At 40.0% G+C, this 24054-nt stretch overlaps 2 protein-coding genes across 2 annotated transcripts in view; both read right to left on the minus strand.

Moving 5' to 3' along the window:
• The window catches only part of ypel1 (yippee-like 1), a 1016165-nt gene that overhangs the window by 698878 nt on the left and 293233 nt on the right, over positions 1-24054 (minus strand). The gene's annotated exons all lie outside the window — the stretch shown is intronic.
• Positions 18397-24054, minus strand: part of aacs (acetoacetyl-CoA synthetase) — a 98597-nt gene continuing 92939 nt past the window's right edge. The window contains exon 18 of the mRNA XM_028825141.2: positions 18397-20996. Coding sequence (XP_028680974.1) covers positions 20859-20996 — 138 coding nt within the window. The 3' untranslated portion in view covers positions 18397-20858. The remainder of the gene's footprint in view (positions 20997-24054) is intronic.

Here is a 24054-nt window from a genome sequence, read left to right on the forward strand (position 1 = left end):
TTATTTTTACCTGCAGCCTAGGCAGCTCAGGTAACTTCAACAAGTCTGTGAAAGAGAATGAACTTAAGGCATTGAGCATTGGACTTTAACAACTCAAAAACAAAGATTTAGTTTTATAGAACATGCAGGATACCTTAAAAGAGTACTTCAACCAAAAATGACCTTTTTAAATGTTTTTTACCCCATGTAGTGATGACCAGGAACTATTTTCAGTCTCATGTTTTCATGGAGAATATAGAGAAAAAAGTTTATTATAAAATAAAAGCCAACAGTGACCCATGCTGCACAACAACAAACAATATGAAAAATGTCTATGAAATAATAAAATAAATGCCGTATTACTCCTATTGTAGATTCCAAATTTCAGTTTATGCAGCTGTTCACTTACAACATACAAAACAATGCATTTTTTCCTAAAATACTGTTAGATACAACTGATAAAAATCAGCACATACAGTATAACAAACAGGAAACTCAAGTAACATGGTACTGAAGTTTAGAATTGAAGATCTACCTCTTCCCCTCATTTTTTGGTCAAGAGTCCCGTCTTAAATTTACAATCTCAGCCTCTATGTACATAGCGTTTCCAGTTTAGACCCTGTGCTGATTTAACTTGAGGTTTCCAACAATATTTTAGCACATCATGCATGTGTTTTGCATGTTGTGAACAACTGACATATGGATTATACAACACAAGTAACATGAGATTCCACCCATGGATGTTGCTGTGATTAGGTATTATGAAAAAAATAACAAAATTGGTGTAAGGCCTCCAAAACATTCCACAAATGCAGGCCAGCTCCTTCACCAGCCTGCCCAGAAGAGGCCCAGCCCAATTTGGCTTATTTCAAATCCTAACTTGCTGGTTAAAGCCTAGCAGGCCTCAAAATAGAGAATTAAACTTAAATAAGTAGAAGAGTCACAAATATATCAATATTGGCTTATGTACTAAAGGGCAAACAAAGAATATACTGTATATATTGTGATATAATTTCACAAAAAGAAAGAAGCCTTCACAAAAAGAAGTGTTAGGCACCGTCCCTGTATACTGTCCTGCGGACAAAGTAGTAAATAAATGATCAAAAGTCCCAAAAAAAGAGTAACATTTGACAAACTTTATCTCACAAAATGGCGTTTATATACAGAAGTGGGTTATGGGAATAGGAAATGGTTGTCAGGATGTGATGATGAAATAGGAAGTAATGTCATTTGAAAGGGCCAGAAGTGACGTCATCTCATGTGACCGGAAGTGACGTCATGGCAGCCATTTTGAAACCTGGAAGTGAAGGTATTTATTTTTCCTCGGTTTTCCTGTGGATAGAAGAGATTCCGGTAAGTACCACGTGACAACCCTTTATCTCGCGATGTTTCACTCACCTTTAGGCTTTTTGACTGTCTCCTAATTGCACGTGTGTGACAATATATATATATACATACAGTATACCCACTATATACATATACTGTACATATATAATATATAAGATTTAAAAGATATACTGTATATAAAAGATTAGAAAATAAATAGAAAGATAAAAGCAAAATGCTCAAAAGTGCAAAAATAGGCAAAAGGAGTTGCTTAAAAGGTAATTCAAGTGCAAACAAGTTCAAATCACAAACACATAAGATGTAATCCTTAAACAGAAGAAAGTCACAGAAACAAGTAAATCCAAAAAATAGAAATACTTCCAACATAAGCATAAGGACAATTATTTCATGATCTGAATTTACTCAACCCTGGCTATAAATAGTGATGTCAGGGAAGCCCCGCCTCCTGGGGCTCCACCCACAAAGCACAAACAATGGAGGCACAGTTAAAGGGACAATACCCAATTATGAACAGAACACTAAACACGTAAAATTATGAAACATAGTAAATCAAAAATGACAAAAAAACGGAGGTGAACCGAAACATTTCAGGAATTACAGTCGACCCTTGATATACGACCGGCTTGACATGCGAACAACTTGATTTACGACCAAAATTTTTATTTTGATTTACGACCAACATCTTGCGTTACGACCTGAATGCGGTCACGTGTATCCGCTTGCGCGATTGTAAACAAACAGAAACATTCCTATTAATGCGGCACTCATTCAATAAAATGTCAGGTTTGTAAACTCTCTTGGGACCTTCCCCAACTAGAAGACATGCCAAAGTCCAAACTCCGTATGGAAGACTGTTTATCTGTTGCTGGGGCAAAAGCCGGCTTAAAGCTGTGCTGAGTCTCTCAGCCAAAGCAAACAGAAAAGATATCGATGGGTGATATGCATGTGATATCCCTGCCCGGCAATGGACAAGCAAGCTTCCACAGTCGCGGCAATCGCGCTTCAGGACGCACTTCAGCATGTCGTTCCCATTCAGTGGTGTTGGGGGTGGGGGGTGTCTCAGAAGAGTTCAGAAACAGTTCCTTGTATCATCGCAAGGAAATGCTGAGAAAAATTCTCATCAGAATAACTTGTGGGCAGGAGGAGATTAAAATTAACGCAAAAGAAGCTATTGAAATGATTGCAAATGCCTGAGCGCAAGTTAAAGAAAGCCTTTAAAAAGCTTTCAGTTTCATTATCATCCTCCTCCCTTCCTGCAGCCCAAAGATGTCAAATTAAACGTCGCTGAAGTGGCGAAAGAAATTGGCAACTGTGCTGCTGCAAAAAAATTCGATGTGTTTGAGAAACTGGTGCGAGATTGGAGGGGGCAAGAAGATGTAAAAAAAAAAAAAAAAAACACAATTTAAATGTTGCAATTTTGAATGGGCATGTAAGTCAGGGTCTGATTTTATGATCGATTTTTCGGGTTTTAAGAACCGACTTATATGTGAGTATATACTATGGTATATTATTTTTGCCACAACAGAGCTAAACGACATATATATGTTAAGAAAGCTTGGAAAAAGAAAAAAAGACATACAATGCATCTAATTTATAATTTACATTCACAAACGTCCATGAATCTATTTTTTAAATTTAGAATATCTACCTTAAATACACATTAGACTGAATAGTCTTCTTCCTCAACCTAACTGTAATTGCATATGTTTGGAGACAGAAAGATAACAAGAGTTCTCAAACATGGAGCGAACAAGAAAACTCCACTGTCAACATTTAATAAAATTAACAGCAAAAATAAAGAGCATTACATGATACTTTAAACAATTGATAAATACAAACACTTGGAACAATTCCCAAATGTTACAAGAAAGTGAATGTCTATAAAAGTGGTTCACAGCATTGATTGCCAATGGCAGACTTCCTTTAAACCAGTGATGCTCATGTCCACTCATCACTTGGGAGAAAAAAAAAGTAACATTATACTGTTGCAAGAAAAACAAATACTGTGGGTTGTTGTGAACAAAATCATTGATTAATGATATCACGGTGAAACCCAGAGAGATATGTATCAAATGATGCTTTAGGGTAAAAGACCATGTGCTCTCCATCTTCTGCTGTAAGTCTCAAGTCCTAAACTTTTCAAGATCTTATAAGGGATATGGCCCCTCACTTGCCGAACTAACACATGGCCATCAGAGCCTTTGATTATTTACCTTAATTTGTCCTGCCAGGGACCAGTGCTCATCCCCTAAATGGTTACATTCAATGTGAACATAACTTCTAAATTTGTAACAAATTACAGAAAATTATGAAAAGCACAACAAAATATCTTCATGCACAATTAGGTTATGAATTAATTAGGTGTAAGTGCTGGCCCATGATCACTGCATTATCTCGAGCACAATGAACTGCATGATGTAGACAGATTGCATTTGAAGAAGTGGGTGTTTTTTATATCATACAGAATTTAAATAAAGCTCTGCCTCAGCCAACTCCAAGGTTGTCACAGACTTGTGGGAGCATAACAGCTCATTACCTCTTAGCTGTAGCACATTTAGTGGATGTTATTGCAGCCTTATCAGACAGACGAGCACGGAAAAGTTCAACACTTAAATCACAAACGATAAAAAAAGAATAAGGGGGGAAATATCCTGCCTGCAATACATATTTTAAAATATATTTTTATTTATTAATAAGTACTGATTGTTAAGAAAAGTCATACTGGTTTACATTAAACATAAATACTTGTAATACTTCACTTTAGTTCACACATCAATGTAATTTCCTTCTGAGTGGTTTCTTCCTTGTTCCTGATGCCACTGAGATAAACACCAGGGAGGACACCCCTTTGTCATCCACCATCTTTCTGTAAATCCTCACCACTCATCCTCTTGCTAGTCTAGCCCTTAACCCAAACGCTTTTCCCAACTCCATATTCAAGAGAGTTCTGAAGATGAGGTAGCTTAAAACCTTGCTCTAGGGTCAATGCAACCAAACCTTTGCTCCTGGGACACCAGACTAAAACTCCCCAAAGAGCCCCCAGGTGTCCCTACATCTCTGATCCTTATGATGCCCTTAAACAGTTGGGTCTCCTATGCTGCTTTATCTGCCAAAGAGGGAGCACAAACCCATAAATTGCAGCCTGGTACCAGGTGCCATCTTGCAGGCAGTAGGTGTTGCAAACTCTTGCCTTCCTTTTCTAACCTCCTACAGATGACTGCCTTGCCTAAACATATTTAATTTAGTAAGCTGAATATGAAGGATGTACAATGCTGTACAAAAACTAAGCTGTGCTAAAACAATAATGTCTACTGACTTCTGACAGACAGTGGTACTGCCAATGAGAGCCAAGTCTAATTGCACAAATAGAAGGACATAACAAATGTGAACAGTAATTTACTAATGCACCAAAAACAAAGAGATTTCAATTTCAATATAGAGAGACCATGGGCACTAACTCCTCCAAACTTTGGCTTTTCTGATATAACTGACTACTTCATCACTTGAGAAACTGTTTGTCTCCTCGCACCAACCAGAGGGTGCCCTTGCCTCCAACAATCTCCTGCCTGTCAGGTTCCCCCATAAAGCCAGAAAGAGCTCAATGCTGTTAGCAATTCATTTACCCGTACCTCCTTGGATATTTAGAGATACCACTTAAGCAGGCAGTGTGCCTTCAGAGGCTGACAGTAAATCACCACCATAAAAATAAGGAAAGTTAAAAGCAGCTTATGTTTTAAAAATAAACAAAACTGTTGCACAGAACTACTGCATTCTTGTTATCTTGTTTTTCTTGTTAAATATGGATCTACAGCATTTACAAATGTCCCAGGGGATTTTTTTTCTGGCTCATAGAAAAGGGGCTGGTTAGTCCTTCAAAGCTCTAACAATGAGCCAGACGTCACCAGCTGCCAGCTCCAGCTGATCAAATTTACACCAAACAAAAAAAAAAAACAAACTTGTGCAGGAATCCTCAGGAAATCATTCGTGCAACAGCAATTCCAAGTTAGCAAAAGATATTTGCTATCTAAAGTAACAGTTTCATTTAAGGAGATGTGTTGCCACGATCCTGGAGCGCTAGAGCATCTATTTTATTTCTATTCCAATAATGCATAAAAACAGTATTTAACATATCTGACATAACTTCTTTTCCAAGCTGACTTCCATACTGTGAACAATATCTGATTTACAGAGGACCACACACATTAAACCGTGACATCATGCAAAGTTAGAAAATTAGGATTTTTTGTTATTGACACTTAGACTGACTATGTCACTGTAGTTCAACTGAAACAAATTCCCTTTCGGTAAGCCTGAGTAAAAATATCAATTTTCCGATTAATTGGTTCAATATCGATTCTTAAGGTCTCATGTTCGATTCCTCTCTGAATCACTATCCTGCTCAAAAACTATATGTAGACTTTTGCTTATCTTCGTTTTTGGCATCCAATCCAGTAGATGTTGCTAATCGCAAGTTAAGTATTTTTTCCGTAGAAATCCTTAACTACCTCGCACAAAATAGTGTGTCCTCCTCAACTGAAATCAGCGCATACATTTAAATTTGATATATGGACTTACTGCGGTTTCAAGCAGCGCATTGGTAAAGAACGACTGGATAAAAGCAAAGCCATATGTAAGCTGTGTAACTCAGACGTTCAGTATTGCTGTATCACAACAAACTTGAGAAATCATTTATGCCAGCGTCACCCAGAAACGTATTCTCAGTTGACATCCAAACAATCCTAAACAATCTACACTGGAGATGGCGTTCATCTCCAAGCTTCCATTTAATTTACATTGTCCCCAAAAATAACAGAATCTATAGCACTCTTTGTCTGTAAAGATATGAGACCCTACACTGTTGCTGAAAATGAACGCTTTTGACAAATGATCGAGGTTTTGGAACTACAGTATTCTATAGCAACCAGAAAGTTATTGTACTGAGGCTTTAGGAAGATCTTCAGCAAAGCAATGCCATGTCTCTCAGGCCAGTGGACAGATTAGCCTTAACTTACAACAGATGAACATCCAGGGCAGTAGATAAAATAACTGGGTTCCTGTGGTGGGTGTGCTGCAGACAAGAGTGTAGTGTTTTCTAGATTGAAGTAGCGACACACTCAGAATAACGTTTCGAATGCTGTTTATTGTTAACCTTGTTTAACCAACTCTCCATACAGCGTACCTCTAAACCACACCCCTCCCTCCGGCCGTCATACGTCTCAAAAGACGCAGACCATAGCGATCAACACCCAAACATAGAGCAATGAAAAAAAAGCATCATTAAACAATCATATACAACAAAGAGTGCTGCATGCCAGTCACACTGGGAGCGACCTCACAGTCTGTATGCCAAACTGCCAAGATGGCTGACTGTTGTTCCAAAAACCTTTCTGGCATCTCCAATGCACTGTTCCATTGTTTGACCACATCAATCCCAGGTTTGTGTGCTGGCAAGTCCAATAAATGTTGCGTCTCTTTAAGCACGTGACTAGCTGTACATCTTTATAGTTTGTAGTTGTTGTTGCTTTTTTTAAAAGAACAATGATATTTTGTCTGACATCTTGCAAATACTGATGTTAACTTTCATTACTAATCAAGTATTGCTTCTTAAATGTCATTCCATGCTTATGCATATGTTATGAAGTCACAACGTAGACAACCTTCAAATAAAGTGTTACTGAAATTTGTCAGATTATATTAATGTTCACTATGAATGATTAAAGAATCTCTAAAAAAGTCAGCGCCTATATCCATGCATGCTAATTCAGTCAAGATTAAATCGATATCAAATCAGGACATCAGTGCTAATGCCCAGCCCTAACAGACGGGTCCATTGGCCACTAACAGGCATGTAAACAATTGGAGCAGCGCAGCAGGCAAATGCCTCCCACAAAAAATGAAGTAACAAATAATTTGTACATTTGAAGTATGAAGCAGGTTCATAGTAAAGCAATGCTATTAATAAAGTACCAAGGAAGCAACTCTGTCATTATGAAGATTTTAACTCCACTTATTCTGATGATGGCCAAAGGTCACAATCTATGACGGAGTTCTCATCCTTGCAGACAGACACTGAGATGCACAATGATAGCCTGTACTACAATGTAACACGTTTGTCTCTGAAGAAGAGAGTTGACCGATCACCAGCTCCCAGAAAACATATCTATGCTAGCAGCAGAGGCTCACCGTGCGACTTGTACTTGACGCAGCTGTTCACACAGACCTGTGTGTATAATGTAGGTAAGGTTTACCCCACCAATGTGAACTGTGTAAACCAATCAGAAACTGGATGGATGCTTAACTATGTATCTGTGGACGTATGTGACGTATTCAGGGAGTGAAATCAAAGTCTCTGATCCTTTCTAAGGTCTTTGTAGAACACGGTACTAACAAACGATTCATCATGGCAGCATTTTCACTCGTCTAACTGCACTGAAATTTTCCTGTCTTGAAGACAAATTATTTCTAGACATGATTTCTGTTTTTCTGTTCAACATGTGGTGATGTGCTGCTGTTTCATCACCATCATAAGGCATTTTATATGTAGCTCTTATTTATGTTTTTCTCCCATATTACTGTGTACCCTGGAATAATCTGTCTACTTGCAGTTATGCATGAGTGCAGCATCGACTGTCATTTGGTACGGATACTGAAAAATGGCTATGGCCATCATACTTTTGGAACATTAGTATTGGCTGCTACTGAAACTATTGGTTCTTCTGACATCCTTACTCATGAAAATGACCCCAAGGCACTTGAAATCAGGGCCTGACCGATAATACTGGGAGGATATTTGGTCTCCATATATGCAGCAGTGTTGACACTAATATTATGATGCTGAAACTCTTCCAAGTAAAACATGTTTTTTAGGTTATGTGTCCAGTGTAAAAGGCCTCACTCTGAAACAACCACTACCCTTGACTGAAATGCACAATGATGGTAACAAATTGTTAACAGTTAAACAGCCCTTCATTTACTTACTACTTTCTTGTTACAATTTCCCTGTTAAAATGCTGTATTCCATGTTTTTTGAATGTTTCCTCAATGTCTGCACCCCTACCAAAATGGCCGCTGTATGTTGCACTGCAAGTGGGCACAAGGATTTTACTCACTAAGAAAGACCATCTTGGTTTCCAGGGTCAGAGTATCTATCTAGACAAATCTGCAGGAGTTTGCTTTCGAGTTTACATGTTGGTCTCTGTATACTGCAGTGATCACTTGATAGAGCACTTACACTGTGAGAGTTTGCAGATACCACCATTACAGCGTCTGTTTCCTTCTTAGAGTGTCATGTAGTGTCATGTCATTGTTATTCAGCCGGGTTTTTGAAATGCCCAGTCTGCCAGCTTTTGAAAGAGCAGAGGTTACTCAGGAATGAAGCACACTTTTTATTAGCTTACCCAAAATACTTTGCTGGCTATAAATGTATTTGGACTTGTCAAATAAATGGTCGCTTCTTCGTGTGCAGCTAAGAAATCTTCATTACGTTGCAGAGAGTTGTAAAAAAAGAAAATAAAAAAGTGTTCCTTACCTGTCCTGTTAAACTGTTTGAAAAGTTGTTAAACCAGTTGTGTGTGTGGGACTTCTTTATCATAAATAGTTTCAAATAATAAAGTTTGTGGAAGCAGAAAACTGCAGAAATAAAAAAAGAAAAACTTGGGACCATCGATGAGCAGTCCAAAGGTTTTTAGTGAATCAAGTCAATTGACTGAGCTCATGAGACAAAGTTGATCTGTCTGCACTTATTCAGGACAAGTACCATTCACAAATATCAATAAAATGATCCAATATTATGATTTATGATTGGAAAAGAAGTAGCATTTGAATACATTTTAATAACATAAAAGGGCACCAAAGATTGCTCACCTTGTATTTAAGACTACCGTCTTGGGTTATTCTCTTCCCTGCTTTATTGGTGTTTACCTGTAGAATTTTCCAAGGTGAGAGGCAACTGGGAGTCTGGGAAATATGCAAATGTAAACACTGCAGTAGGCTACCAAGTCGTGCTTTAGGCCAGCCTGATATGTGCAATGCAAACTGGTGAAGCGTCCACAATTCAAAGAATAAGTAAAAATAAATAAAGAAGGCTGGATATGTCCAAGGAAAGCAACAATACTCTACATTGAATAGTACATATTATATGCAGGTAAATGTATTTCAATATAATTAATGCATGCATCTCTCAGGCTAGATACTTATGTGGACTGATGAATTTATTCATTTGTTAATCCCCTAAAAATTCCTTACATCATTTCATCGCCAGAAGAGAATGCATAATGAAGCAACACTGTTGTCAGTGAAGTTTATTCTTCATAATTAAGCCAACATAAATTGAAAAATGTTTGTGTGAAAAGACCATACACTAAAACAAGATGGCAGCTAAGAGGCATCCTTTCCAGAGCTCAAACCCACACTGAATGGACTCACTTTAACTCTCACTATACAAATAGACCAACAAGCACACAGCAACAAGCCCCCCAAACCTCATACTCTTGAAGCACCTTCCACAAGATACACTCTTAAGGTATTTCAAATTCCACAAAGAATATGTAGATGGGGTTGTCAGAATAATGTAAATTCTCAAATAACGGTGCAAGAAAAAAAAAAAGATGTGCTCCTCTGTTCCAAAGCCAAGGCAGAAGCCATATTGCTTCTCCTGGATTTGAGGCTCAGCTTTTGAAATGAGTCTCCATTCCAGGAGAGGATGAAGAGTGTGGATGGATCCCCTTGGTGCATGGAACACACCTTCTTATTGCCCTTTTTATAAATGAGGATCATCCCTTCTACAATCTACCAACCTTCCACATAACACCCCCCATTGTACAGCACATTCAGAAGTTTGGGACAGCGCTCGTCCTCACTTGTACCCTTGCCATTAGGCAACTTTATAACCACTGCAGCAGCTCTGGCTAAGCCTCATGGCACTGCCATATCCACCAGAATTAAGCTTTTGTCAAAGTGCTCCTTTCACCTCATAATTTCCTCCCCAGATGAGGTTAATGTTTACCCACCCTTGTAGAGAACAGTTTGGGTCAAGGCCAATCAACACTTTCTAGTTTGCCAGCACATCTCTGATGCCATCTGAAAGTCATTCTCTATCGAGTCACCAAACTCCACCCAAACACTGGCTTTCACTTTGACCACGGTTAGAGCTGCTGCCTTTTGGGGTCCGCCAGTATGCTTGGTCCAGTCTGGAACGCTCCTGCTTACATTACACTTAAGGCCACTCTCTTCAACTTGACCACTTCCTTTACCACTGATGTTCTAACAAACGGAAGTCTGGTGGCCGCCGCTCCTCTGTTACAGTACACAAGGACCAGGAGGCACAGGCCTATGGGCTCTGACAAAGCCACGGGTGTTGCTTTTATGAGGTATACATATATTAAGTTTCTAGTAGTCTTAGCTTACAGAGTGACAAAAAAAAAAAAGTTTCATTTCGCTAGTTAAAAGTAATCATGTAAACAGATTCAAAAAACATAGCACCTATATATAAAAAAATGACTCAAATGATACAGCCAAAATACATATCACACACTTGCAATCATGATCACTGCTATGACTGTGTTAAAAATCTACACAATTATTTTGTTTTCAAATAAATCACTATTTTAACTCAAAAGACGACTCGGAGATCTTGACAAGAACACACTCAAAAATCATATTTCTAGCTTGAAGATGAAAACGATAAAACAGACCGTAAGGGGAGGAGAGATGTAGTCCAACCAGTCTAGTTGAAATTAAAAAATATTTAATACATATTTTAGTTCAATTTACACCCATTTTATGGACAGATTAAATGACTTCAGTCTATTCATTCATTAAAAAAAAAAAAAAAAAAAAAAACCTGAAGCCTTTGATTCCTCCCATACTGAAAAATAACAAAATTCTATTATTGGGGAGCCCAATTAAAATCTGCTCCCTTTAGAACATTTGTCATTCTACAAGCCAGCCCAAAACTCTTACTATATTTCTGGCCCAAGTGCCTGGTGAATTAGGATGATGGCTTGCAGATCGTTTCAGGGAGCAACTTTGAACCATTAACATCAAAGACCGCGCACACACTTTACATTCCTTGATCTGACGCTGTGTTCACACTGCTGCTGATATCCATTTTTTACATATACTCAGATCCGATATTTGCAGAGCACAGTGAACCAGTGTGAGAAATAGAACTTTTCAGTTCGGTTTCGTATAAAGCAATAAATCTGATAAATACATATGTGGCTTAAATGTGACCCACTTTGATTGCTTGAATTGGAATCTCCCAGAAAAGTACACACCTTTACTTCATTGTTTATGCGCCCATCAGCATACCTGTGTGTTGAAAATCACATGGGCTACAGGAAGACACTGCGTGCCACTGGCAGCGCGAGGAGTTAAGAACGGGCGCTGATGTCACCCACCAATTCAGCCTTAAAACACGACAGGCCTCGAGCACTCTTTTTTTTAATTAGTCTTGCGGAGCCGATTCGTCACTGGTAGTCACCCCTGTCGGCATTCCGAAATTGTCATCCACCCGTTTTGGTTGTTGACCCCCCCCCCCCCCAAGCTGTCACCGCACTGTCTCCACCGGTCGCTCCGTTATTTGAGCGCACATCCACACCTTGACAAATTTCCACCGATGATGCCGTCTTTCTGCGGCGAGTTGTTCCACGTGGAGTCTGTCCAACACGTGCACCATCACTCCACACAATTTAACATTTATTACAACAAATTTCACACACAATAGAAGGATAGATCAAGCACAAGGTTAATACTCGTACATGCTGTGGAACTTCAACAGTTTTATCAACAATAAAATCAAACAATATCATTTGTCCAAATCGGATACAAATCATAATGGAGGAAAAAAAAAGTGATAGTACTTCTACATTAACAACACATAAGTGATATGTCAGTTATTTCGTAGATGTTATCCAACAAAGGAAAAATGAAAAATGCACTAAAAAGCACTACCGTTTTGAAGAAATATTCAATCTATACAACCCACCGAGAACTGCGCTTCTGCAGTTTTGTTTCTCCGACAATATACAGGGCAAAGCTTAAATTCTACCTTTTTTATAACAGAATTATAAGACAAAATTGTAAAGTGACATACACTGGACGCAATTAACTCCGCGCTCACATTTCACGTTGAGCCATTATTTGAAGATTGCAGCTTATTGCCCGGCGACAATCACTGAATGCCCTGCTGCGGCTCTTCACTTGCGCTGTTTAACGCTCCTTGTCCGTATGTCAATGCTGTTCCTTTACCAGTTTGTTTAAACCCCTTGGTGGTCAAGGAATGAACGCTCCGGGGCTGTTTAACGCCACTACATGCTGCAGATGCTGTCGATTTTCCAATTACTTTCTAAATATGCCATTTTGTCTTCAGTGCAGTTAAAACGCCCAGCACGTCGTTTGTTCCTCTTCTTTTGCCTCTACACAATCGGGCTTCGCCCTACCGCACTTTACAACCGAATAAACATTGCTCTCACTTGTAAAATACAATTACACACTGAAAATTTACTAAATTACCACCTCTTCAATACAAAAAGTAAAACACGTACCCGTACCAGCTTCCGACGAAGCCTCTCTCGCGCTCTTTTCTAGACGAGCAGTCCAGGAAGGCGGAGAAGGGGGCGTGACCTCCGCCCATTACGGGTCGCGGTTTGAGTCAAACGTGAACGTCGGCGGTTCACTCGTATAACGCCCTGCAATTTAGATTCAGTATGTTCGTCGGTGCGAGCGAATGTGTTTTAAAAGCGCCCGTAAAAAGCTGTGCAAATTTACACCAAAAAAAAGCAAAATACTCGACGGTAGCTGAAAATATGATGAGAAATCGTATTACGACAACTCTGGAGAGTGTCTTCAAAAGTCTTAGTATTCTAGGACTAAAAATACTGGGGTAGTGTGGACGATTAAAGGCAAAAACAGAGACTAACATCTGTATTTTTAAATGAAAAGACAGTAAAATGGATGTAGCCTTAGATGTGTTTATGAGTGGTGTGTTTGCTTTTGTTTTGGAAATTTAAGGTTTGTACAGATTACTCAAGTCTCTTTTCCTGCATAATGAAATTCATACTTTTATGTTTCCTCTTACAGTTGACCAAAAATCAATGCAAATAAGTACATGCAGTATATTCATACGGTATCTTTACAACTATTATATATTTTTATACAAATTCTTATGTTTATATGTCTGCTTATGGTGTTTTCATATACTTTGAAAAGGTGGATTTTCGTTTCACAAAATGTCTTAGCAGGTGAGAAAAACTGTAAAAATATTTTCAAGGACTGCAAGTGAGAGCAGATGAGCCAATCCGCCTCTTATCAGACCTGGGCCGTTCCTGCTGGAGTCCCACCATTGCTCGATTCCTGGCCTGCCCTGGACGCGGCCCTGTCACACCATCTTCCAGTGATAGATTTGCACTCCTTCTGCCCATGAAATTCATAAGAGCTAATCTTCCTCCGGCTCATTGTCCCTTGACTCTCTCCCAGCAGCACTTTTAATAACCTTGGCTCTACTCTTCCCATTCCAGCCAATAAGTGGCCTCAGGAAGGAGCGGGTTAACAAGGTGCATCTGATCAGGCCCCACAACGCTGACTAATGGAGGGCTCCTGTTACATTAAATTTTATGAAGCCACTCTACTTTTAAATATTCAGTAACCACAAGGAATCCGCAATCAATATTAAAGAGACGTTTGCAGATCAAGGGTATAGCGGCTGTAAAATTTGATTTTTTTTTATAGCGGAACCTTCAACAGGGCTCTGTACACTGCAATTCCTAAAAGAGGTCGTTTTAAAAAATGTATATCTCAAAAAGACATTAAGTTTAAATTAGAAAAAAATTTGGTGCGTAGACTGCCAAAATATTTTATACAAGTACCAATTATAGTCTTTTTTTTATAGAGTTGCCAAGGTTAAGCAATTAGATCCAGTGTACTAAATAATCCCTGAGTCAATTTCAAGAGCTGTCCTTTTTCAGCCAATATTACCCTTATAATTCATATCTCAATTTAACAGACACCCGCTGCTGGCTCGAGGATGTGCTTACTGCTGACTTATGCTGCGCCGCGTTCAAACAGAGTTTTGGCAGACCATCCGAGCCGTAAAACACGACTCGTTCCAAAATGTTAGAAGTTGTTCGTTCTGGACCAGAGGCGACGCCTTGTCTCAAGGCCTTGCCCGTACTACGTATCCTGACTTGGCAGGTCTCCTGGAGGTGGTAGACACACAATTTGCCTAAACACTGCTGCCTTCCATGTTAATGCAGACCTCATTTTTTGTTTTCTGCTCATTAAATACATGTATAGCCATAAATAACCAGCTTCTTCCATCCATCCATTTTTTAAGCCAACATATTGAGAGCAGGCTACCTGGACATTGGGCTCAAGACGAGAACCTGCTCAGAATTGGGCACACATGCTGCACTATCATTTTTGGACAACGGGAGGAAATCCACAAGAACAAGTAGACTCCATGTGCCAGCTCTGAGCTGTCAGGAGGCAATGCAATGCCAGCTGTTCCACCACCACATACTGCATATATGCACACAGACCTCAGACATCTATAAGGTTCTATATTAAAATACAGTATTATTATTGTAATTTAATATACTGTGGTGATGGTCCAGGTGCCTGGACTCCACTCCTGAGTTGTTCACCTTCTTCAGGAGATTTGCCCATTGTCACTGTGGATGTGTATTCAGGGGTCTTGCCCAATTGCACAGATGTGCACAGACCTTCCAAGACTAGAAAAAAAGAAAGATAAAACTACAAAAGACAGCATCATGCAGGATACATTTGTCTTGCCATATTTCACACATCCAACTCCTGTTTTGATCATCTAGTTTTGATCTAGCAGCCAGATTGCATTACAGTGACATGAAACATCTCAAGCTGATCATCCATCCATTTCTAAACTTGCTCAATCAAGCCCTGTACAGCAAACACGCCCATGGTGTCCGGTGAGAGCGGCATGAAGGTCAGTGGCCATCTGCGCCAGGGAGCAGGGGAAGGAGAGTTCAAGAAGAGTTCATGTCTGGGTTGACTTGGACTACAGGATCGATGTGCACCATGTGTCATGAGGGCAGCATATTGAGCAATTTGTAAGGTTCAGGAAAAACTAGGAGAGTTCCTTTAAAGTACAAATTGGTTTAGACGTTGCGATCATATGATACTTAGTCACAGAGTAATACATTTGTGCAAGCGTTCAGTTCTTTTTGAATCACCGTGCAGTTAACAGCAGGATGAGACAATAACAAAGTCAAAAAGTTATAAGTAATACAAAGCTGGAAAAAAGAAACAACCGACAACTGAAGTGTCGCAAGAATTACATGAACATGACTGCCTCCACCATTCACCATGGCCTCAGCGATTGCTGTGCAGGTTTCTACTGCTGGCACCAAATGGAAGTAGAAGGCCGCTTTCTGACCACCACACTTTGTTGCCCCTTTTTCTAGTTCCTCTATTACTTTCTTTTAGTATTTTCAGTTCCCTCTCATTTCACTACTAAGCTTCAGATCCTCCTTTCAGTGTGGGCAGATCACTGTTTGACTGTTCAGGTGGGCAACCTAAAACACTTTCACCAAAAGATATGAAGAGGCTTGTGAGATGTTCACTAAGTCTTTTAATAAGCTGGAGAATCTTGTTGGTTTGAGATTTTAACACTGCTAGATGCAGGTAATAGATGGATGGATGTTGTGCTGATTATAGTAAATACATTTGGATTTCCCCTCAAATCTCACCCATGAACATTTCAAGAACAAATCTTTCTCCATTTGTAAGCCCACAATGTTATTTTAACGTTCACTGCTGATTGAACTGGTGATGAAAATGAGAAACATGTCCAGGAAATCAAGAACAGCAAAGAACACTGAAATGACACTGCTACCCATGAGGATCAGAGCAAATCTCGTCCTATGAACCCCTAACTCAGTTCAGTTGACAAAACCAGGGACATGGTGGACTTACACATTTCAAGAGTCCAAAGAATGAGAGGGAAAAACATTCATCAAGGAAGATGGGTCAGCTGCTTTTCTGTTTGAAAACATACATCATCTAAAACATTTCCTGCCAGGCAAAGGCAATACATGAAAATTGAAACTCAATGAAGTCAGACAAGGCTGCAGTCCCGCACTGTGGCCACCGTCAGTCAGCCCCATGCTGGGCCACAGCTGTGACCGTCCTCAAAGTATCTCTGTCCTCGTACTGTTGCCCTGAAACATCAATATCACCGAAAGGGTCAGCGACTGCTCTGGACACTAGAAGGCTTTAAAAAAAAAAACTTTAGCTGGCCGACACGTTCTGCAACGTTAAAAAGGGAGCTTTATTATATGTTATTCAATCGATAGCTCATCAATATGCCACACGGCATTGCTATCAATCAAACCCGGAGACATTAATGTATTACCAGGATATTAAATCAATTGTGGGTGCTACGATCAGACGTAGATTTCTGCACTGATGGACAGCCAAGGTGTAATTTGTCTTTTAATACCTGTCAATATGATGCATGTGCCAGACTTTAAAAGTTGTTTATCTGTTCCTTGGGCCGGTGAAAGCCATGAAAGAGCAGCATAAACAAGTGGGATTCACTAAATACCTTTATAGAGATAAAGCATTACTTTAAATGGTGGGAGACATTTTCATTTTCTTGAATTTCCAATTACGACCAGTAGCTGACCAGCAAGGAGGCGATAAACGAGTGGTATTGTGAAATTCAGATTTGACTGCTGCTGCTAAAATTACTAACAATGCTAAGAGAGTCTATGGGTCAGTGATGACTGACTGGGGCGAGGCAGGAGCCTCCTCCCCATGGGACAGCTGTCATTTGTCAGTTAAAGCAGGAAAACATTACAAGGGAGACCATAATCACACCTCAAGAGCCACTACAGTGTAGAATCCCTTTTGTTTAGCATATTTATGTGTCTCATTGACCCAAACATTTCCACCATTTTAATCATTCTATATTATTTATTATATATACACAGTATATATATATATATATATATATATATATATATATATATATATATATATATATATATATATATATATATATATATATACACACACACACACCCCATATATACACCAATCAGCCACAGCATTAAAACCACCTGCCCAATACTGTGTAGGCCCCCCTCGTATCGCTGGAAGAGCTCTGACCCCTTTAGGCATGGACCCCACAAGACTTCTGAAGGTGTCCTGTGGTATCTGGCACCAAAGATGTTAGCAGCAGATCCTTTAAGTCCTGTAAGTTGTGAGGGTGGGCCTCCATGGATCAGACTTGTTTCTCCAGCACTTCTCAGGAATACACGATTGGACTGAGATCTGGAGAATTTAGAGGCCAAGTGAACACCTTGAACCTTCTATCATGTTCCTTAAACCATTCCTGAACAATTTTTTGAAGTGTGGACGATCGGTTTATGTATATACTAGCAATGTGTGGTCTTCAGGACAAAAAAACATCCCAAAGACTCCTAGCAGTTTTCCTATATTCGTGAACTTGGACAGGCAAAAGCTAACTCTTTTTAAGAGTTACTCCGTGCAGAGGATGTGGACCCACCTGTGCTTGCTGCCCCACTGGCTTTCGTTAGAAGAGACTATCTTAGCTGGATCACTGGCATACGAGTCCTATTAGTCTTTGTCTCAAGAAAATACCTCCAGACAGGCAATGTTTTTAGTGAAAACTTCACTGAGGTGTGGTGGCATGATGGCGCAGTGGTAGCGCTGCTGCCTCGCAGTTAGGAGACCCGGGTTCGCTTCCCAGGTCCTTCCTGCATGGAGTTTGCATGTTCTTCCCATGTCTGCATGGTTTACTCCGGGTGCTCTGGTTTCCTCCCACAGTCCAAAGACATGCAGGTTAGGTGCATTGGCGATCCTAAATTGCCTATAGTGTGTGCTTGGTGTGTGTGTGTGTGTGCCCTGCGGTGGGCTGGCGCCCTGCCCGGGGTTTGTTCCTGCCTTGCGCCCTGTGTTGGCTGTGATTGGCTCCAGCAGACCCCTGTGACCCTGTAGTTAGAATACAGTGGGTTGGATGATGGATGGATGGATGGATGGAGGTGCATAAAGTTACTGTGAGAGTCCTTTAGACTTTAGTTACTTTATTGCCTCCTTGACAAATATATAGCAAGTGCTTCCAACTCTTTAAATTAATTATTTAAAAATAAACAAGCTTTACATATCATTCACAATTATAGTAACAAAATGCAGAAACACAGAAAACACCTTCACTTTAAATAAACTGTGATTTTCCATTTAAAACCAGTACAGTAATAGTTCTACTTTGTTAAGAATATAATGTGAGCCTTAAAAAAATAATACATTCTACATACACCATTTAAAATGATTCCTTTTTCTTAATATTATGATGTTCATCCCTAACTAGGATGACATTCAATGGAATGGATGGTTTATACATGCAAAGACAATACAGAATAAAAGGCAGCAGCCCTGTGCTGGTCCAGTACCGCTCTGTCTTTCTCTGGTAGTCACAGAGCCGTTCGAGTAACCTTGACCCTTCCTAGTCAACCCCTGTAGTTTGATTTTTGAACCATTTAATTTCACTTACTTGACTCTCACACAGTTACTCATGAATAAATACAAGCTTCGACTCCTAGCCTAGAAACTGATTAATTCAGGTGTCACTCCCTACAGCCTTGAGTCTTACCGGTGGAACTTACCCAGGTAGGTCTTACCAGTCAGTCATGGCACGATCCTACTGTTATACAGTTATACAGTACAGTTATACAGAAAACAGTGGCCTTGACGTAGAATCACTTTAGGAGGGTTCAGCTTCTGGGCAGATTTGTAGTTATTCTCAGTAATCAAGCTTCAGTAGATTGGCTCAGGTATAGGCAGGTTACTTTCATCTTACTGTGGATCAGGCAGGCTTGGGCTAACGTCCAGTGTGATTTAGATCCACTTAACCTTTGTCTATTTCATATTTCTTCTCCAAGTCCAAAGTGGGTAAGTTCAAACTGGGTCAAGCCCTGAGCAGCCCACATTCAGTTAGGCCAAGGTTATTTTGATCCTTCCTCCCTTAGATGCCTTTATCAAATTCATATAACACAGGGAAAGCAAAGCTGACTCCAGAGCTGAGGCAGCCTAAAGTTCCATACAGTGTACAGACGTCTTAAAGACACAGAACAACTACATGATTTCAAAAGACAGATGTGGTAATTGAACAAATACAAGACAATCAATGGAAAGCCTTTCACTCCACTCAGTGTGCGCCTCCCTAAGCATCAATCGGTCACAATGTCATTCAGCTACTGGGTAACCTTCAGTACGGGTCAAGCTAATGAACCCGGGGAGCCTGAAGATCTTTATGGGCACTAAAAGACAGATTGCTTTCTGGATAATACTAATTTGTAAACGTGTAAACACTCAGAATTTGGGAAAGGTCAGAAACTTGAAGCACAAATCTGGGCCCCTTCTTGTCTGTCTGCCCTGAGCAACTCCCCTGCCCCGTATTCTTTAATTGCATTTTGATCTTAAGGTTACAATGCATTAACTTTCACTGGTCTCGTCTTTCACTTCAGGAGGAATGTGTTCACAGCAAAACTCCGCACTTTACCAAGGCTTTAGCACTTGTACTCCGCAAGAAATAAACTGCTTGGAAAGCTACCCCCCGGTTTTCTTTTCTGTTTGAAGGCAGGTATGGGATGGCAAAGTGACTATGTGGTCTCAAGTGTAAAAACGACATACATAAAACCATTAGATATTCTTTGCGTACAAAGGAAATACGTCTGACTTAAACCAGTTGACACGAGGGTTTCCGTGAACAAGAAAAAAAACACAATAATTATATTCAGTTCTGGATGACGGTGAGCCTGGCAAAGAATGGGCCTTCAATTATTACGTGGTTATTCCATCTAAGCACTGGGGAAATGAAAAAAATACATATTTATAAATATCTCATGCCTTTTCTCAGGTGTGTTGCTGGCAGAAGGCAGAATGTCTCACAAGAATTCAGTGGTTCAGGACAGAAAGGGAAAAAAAATCTGTTTCTTGAAGCTACTTAACAGAATGGCTGACAGCAATTAGCAAAGTCAGCAATGGCCTCTGAAAGTGAGGGTACACAATCACAATGGCTTCTTACATCCAGGGATGGCCATATTTATATATATTATATTATTTTATATATATTATATTATTATATATATATTATATTATTATATTATTATATATATATTATATTATTATATATATATATATATATATATATATTTATTTATATATGGTCACTTGTTGTCCTGAAGTAATTAAAGCCTATGTAGTATGTATACATGTATATATGTTGTCCCTTTTTTGTGACTGTCCTGGATGTTAAAATAACAAACAAGATGTAGTGCCTCCACCTCAAACAACATTTTGAAAGTCCATTTCTGAGAAGTGAAATTCCAGGGTCACCTCAAGATGCCAGCTGAGATGAAATGCTCCACGGTGCGCCGTCCCTCCTTTTCCACATACTCCCACTTTTGTCCACAGTCCTTCACACCCCATCCTTAACCACCCCTGAGGATTTCTCCCCACACGGCCGATCCTCAAAAGTTCTGCAGCTCAGGAATGTTCTTATACAGATCCAGAGAGTCAGGGTTGGAGAATGCACTGCGCTGTGTCACCTCTTTACCAGCCACAATCTGTTTTACTGCCACTTCAACCTTCTTCCCACTTATTGTATACTGAAAAGAAAAAAAAAAAACAAAAAAAGAACATGACCCATGACCTCCTGAGGAGTTCAGTAGTTCAAAAAACCAACGTCAGAGCAGGACCTTTTGTTGAAAATCACAGATTTAACCCATTACCTGAATGCTGCTCTGTAACTACCAGCATATCGTGGACTCTGATCATTCCCTCCAGACATTATTTTATGCCCTTTGCAACTGATGGGTGTCATTCCAACTGTCAAATTTCTCCACTCATTTTGTTTAGTCACCATACAGCACCACGCAGGGTTTGGGCCTAAGCTGGCAGTATTGTTTAACAAGACAGAAGAGGGCCACCAGACGCACTGCTCATTAGACTGTGGTAGGAAAAACAACGGCACAGCAGAAAGCCCACGTGAAATAGTTTTGAGGAGCAAGTCACAAACAATTTGTCTCAGTGAGTTTAACAAATGACTTGTGAGCTCAAACTAATCAGTTCAGCAGAGTGAAACAGCAGTTTCATTCACAAGGAGATGTTTGAGGTGCGTGTGTCAGTGCTGCCCGTCTTGATTCAGGATTCTTGTTCTCATCTCATATGTTGCTTTCCAAGTTCAAGCTGAATTATTACCGGCAAATGAGAACACCGTCACTGACGATTCTTTCATTCGTTACACTACTACAATACAGCAACAACACATTTATATCAGAAGATGTCAATTGTTGTTTTGCACAATTCATTACTGAAATTGTGTTAAACAAAATATGTACACATAATATCAAATTGCTTTGTACCTCTAGCAAATTAGCCACACAAAATTAAACTTTGAAAATACTCTTATTTCTAACAATTGTTTGCCTTCAACTCGGTGTCAGTAGCAAGATTTAAACCCAGAACCTCAGAGTTTGAAGTGAAAAGCCTTAACCACTAAACCACACCGAATCAATTCACTTAAACGGGCAGATTGGATAAATGAAGTCAGTAAAGTGAATCTAGAAGGCCATTACTACCTTGATTCTGGGCGAAATGTAAAAGCAGGTACCAGAGCTGGATGTCAAAGCAGGGCTCAGGCCCTGTGAGACGCACCTCACGGCTGTGTCCCCACTCAGGCTGCCAGGCTGATGCCTTTAAGCTGTGCAGGCGGCCTGATGGGCTGTTCTTGCCTTCTGCTCACTGCTTTTTAACAGGTTCAGTTTTCCTAAGCTGTATTACAGAAAAGGACAAAAGCAATTCTGACAATGGCCACCCGACTGGTGCTGGGCTGTATTTTAACCTAAAAAATGGAGCTAGTGGCCCTTCACGTTTGAACCTTTGCAGAGCAGTCCACCCTTCTTACTCAACATGCTGCACAGAATAATCTCAGTGAACTTGGCCAGAAAAATACCAATGTTACAGGACCATCCACTTGCCAGCTGGCGGTTTAAAGTTCTGGATTTGACACTTGCTGGATTCTCAAAACTTCAGATGGGAAATGAGTGCTTCAAAAAAATTCATTTGGTAACTGCACAAGTAGCACATCGTGAGCTCACCGGGTTCTGAAAAAAGACTACAAAAATCACAAGGCAGAGAAACCAAAGCCTTTGGAGGCAGAATTTATCTGATACATCTCAGCAAAAAGCATCGTCCTAAATCAATTTGGCCCAACTCCACTACAAAATCGCTTTCACCCATAACTGCTAATAATCTGCTGAGCTGATTAAATGTGCCACCAGTAGACTCAGTGAGGAGGTTCAGCCACACGGACAATGGCGCCACAAATCGACCGCCACTTGCTTTCAGACCATTAATTGACAGATCAGGTGCAGCGTTTAAAAGGAAAGGCAGGGTGCGCATTATTTTCCACGAAGTCTGCTTAAATATTTCTTGGGACAAAAAGTTATTTTATTGATGTTTTATCAGAAGAGGAATTATCTAGCTGAAATTAGTTATGGATTTTTTTTTGTGCTGTGTGTCTGAAGCTGCTTTCGAGCATTGGCTCAGCAGCAGGCACTTTATTGTTGTACTGAAGGTTTCTCACCATCCTAAGCCCATGTGTTCAAGGAGATGATACCCCCTGGCTGGCTGGCTGGCACACAGCTGTCTCAGACATTTGCTTATGACATTTCATAGATGAGGGATAAGATGGCGGTATCACAAAGATTTGGCTCTCATTCCTAACAGGATCACTTGACTGTGATGACTTTGCAGGTTCTCTCCATGCTCTCCTCACTCACACATGCTGCTTACATTGATGGGTGACTTTAAACTGGTCTGGCGTGCTTCTGTCCTTTGATGTGCTGGTATTCTACCCATAGTTGGCTCCTGCCTTGCACTCACAGTTATCGGATTAGGCCCTGGCTCCCTGAGACCATGCATTGGAATAAACGGGGTTGTGAAATGAATGGAAATTCTAGTCAAGCAACAAGAGGAATATTTTCACCAAAGGTGGAAAACAAGGTCACAGGTTCAATTCCAATGGATGTCTGTTAACTCGCCATGAAAGGCATGATACAAAGTAAAAAGAAGTAAGGGAAAAGTCTGAAAATTGGGTTAAGGGAAAAAAAATGACATAAATAGGCTAAGCAGTATGGAGTGGTGGCTAAGACACTGTGTCACAGAGTTGGGAGTTCAAAGGTGACCTGCTCACCGCCAAGTGTGTGTGTGTGTGTGTGTGTGTGTGTGGTTGGGGGCTTTTTCAGGTATTACAGCTTTCCCATGTTAAATAGCTCTAAATTATTCCATGTGCTTTGTAGTGAGAAGTCAAGCAAAATGACACCTTTTATTGGCTAACTAAAAAGATTACAATATGCAAGCTTTCGAGGAAACTCAGGCCCCTTCTTCAGGCAAGATGTAATTAGGGGCCTGAGTTGCCTTGAAAGCTTGCATATTGTAATCTTCTGAGTTAGCCAATAAAAGGTGTCATTTTGCATGACTTTTCACTACATTCATAATGGCTAACACGGTACAACACCCTAGTACCCATGTGCTTTGCAAAGCCTTCTGCACAGTCTTACTGGAAAAAGCAACAGCACCTTGCAACCATTAACTAGATGAACAAGTTACAGAATAGAAGGGCGGCATTTACAGGTTTGAGTGTTTCTTGTATACCCGTCTTCA

The sequence above is a fragment of the Erpetoichthys calabaricus genome, chromosome 18 (genome assembly GCF_900747795.2).
Source record: "Erpetoichthys calabaricus chromosome 18, fErpCal1.3, whole genome shotgun sequence".
NCBI classification, from domain to species: Eukaryota; Metazoa; Chordata; class Cladistia; order Polypteriformes; family Polypteridae; genus Erpetoichthys; species Erpetoichthys calabaricus.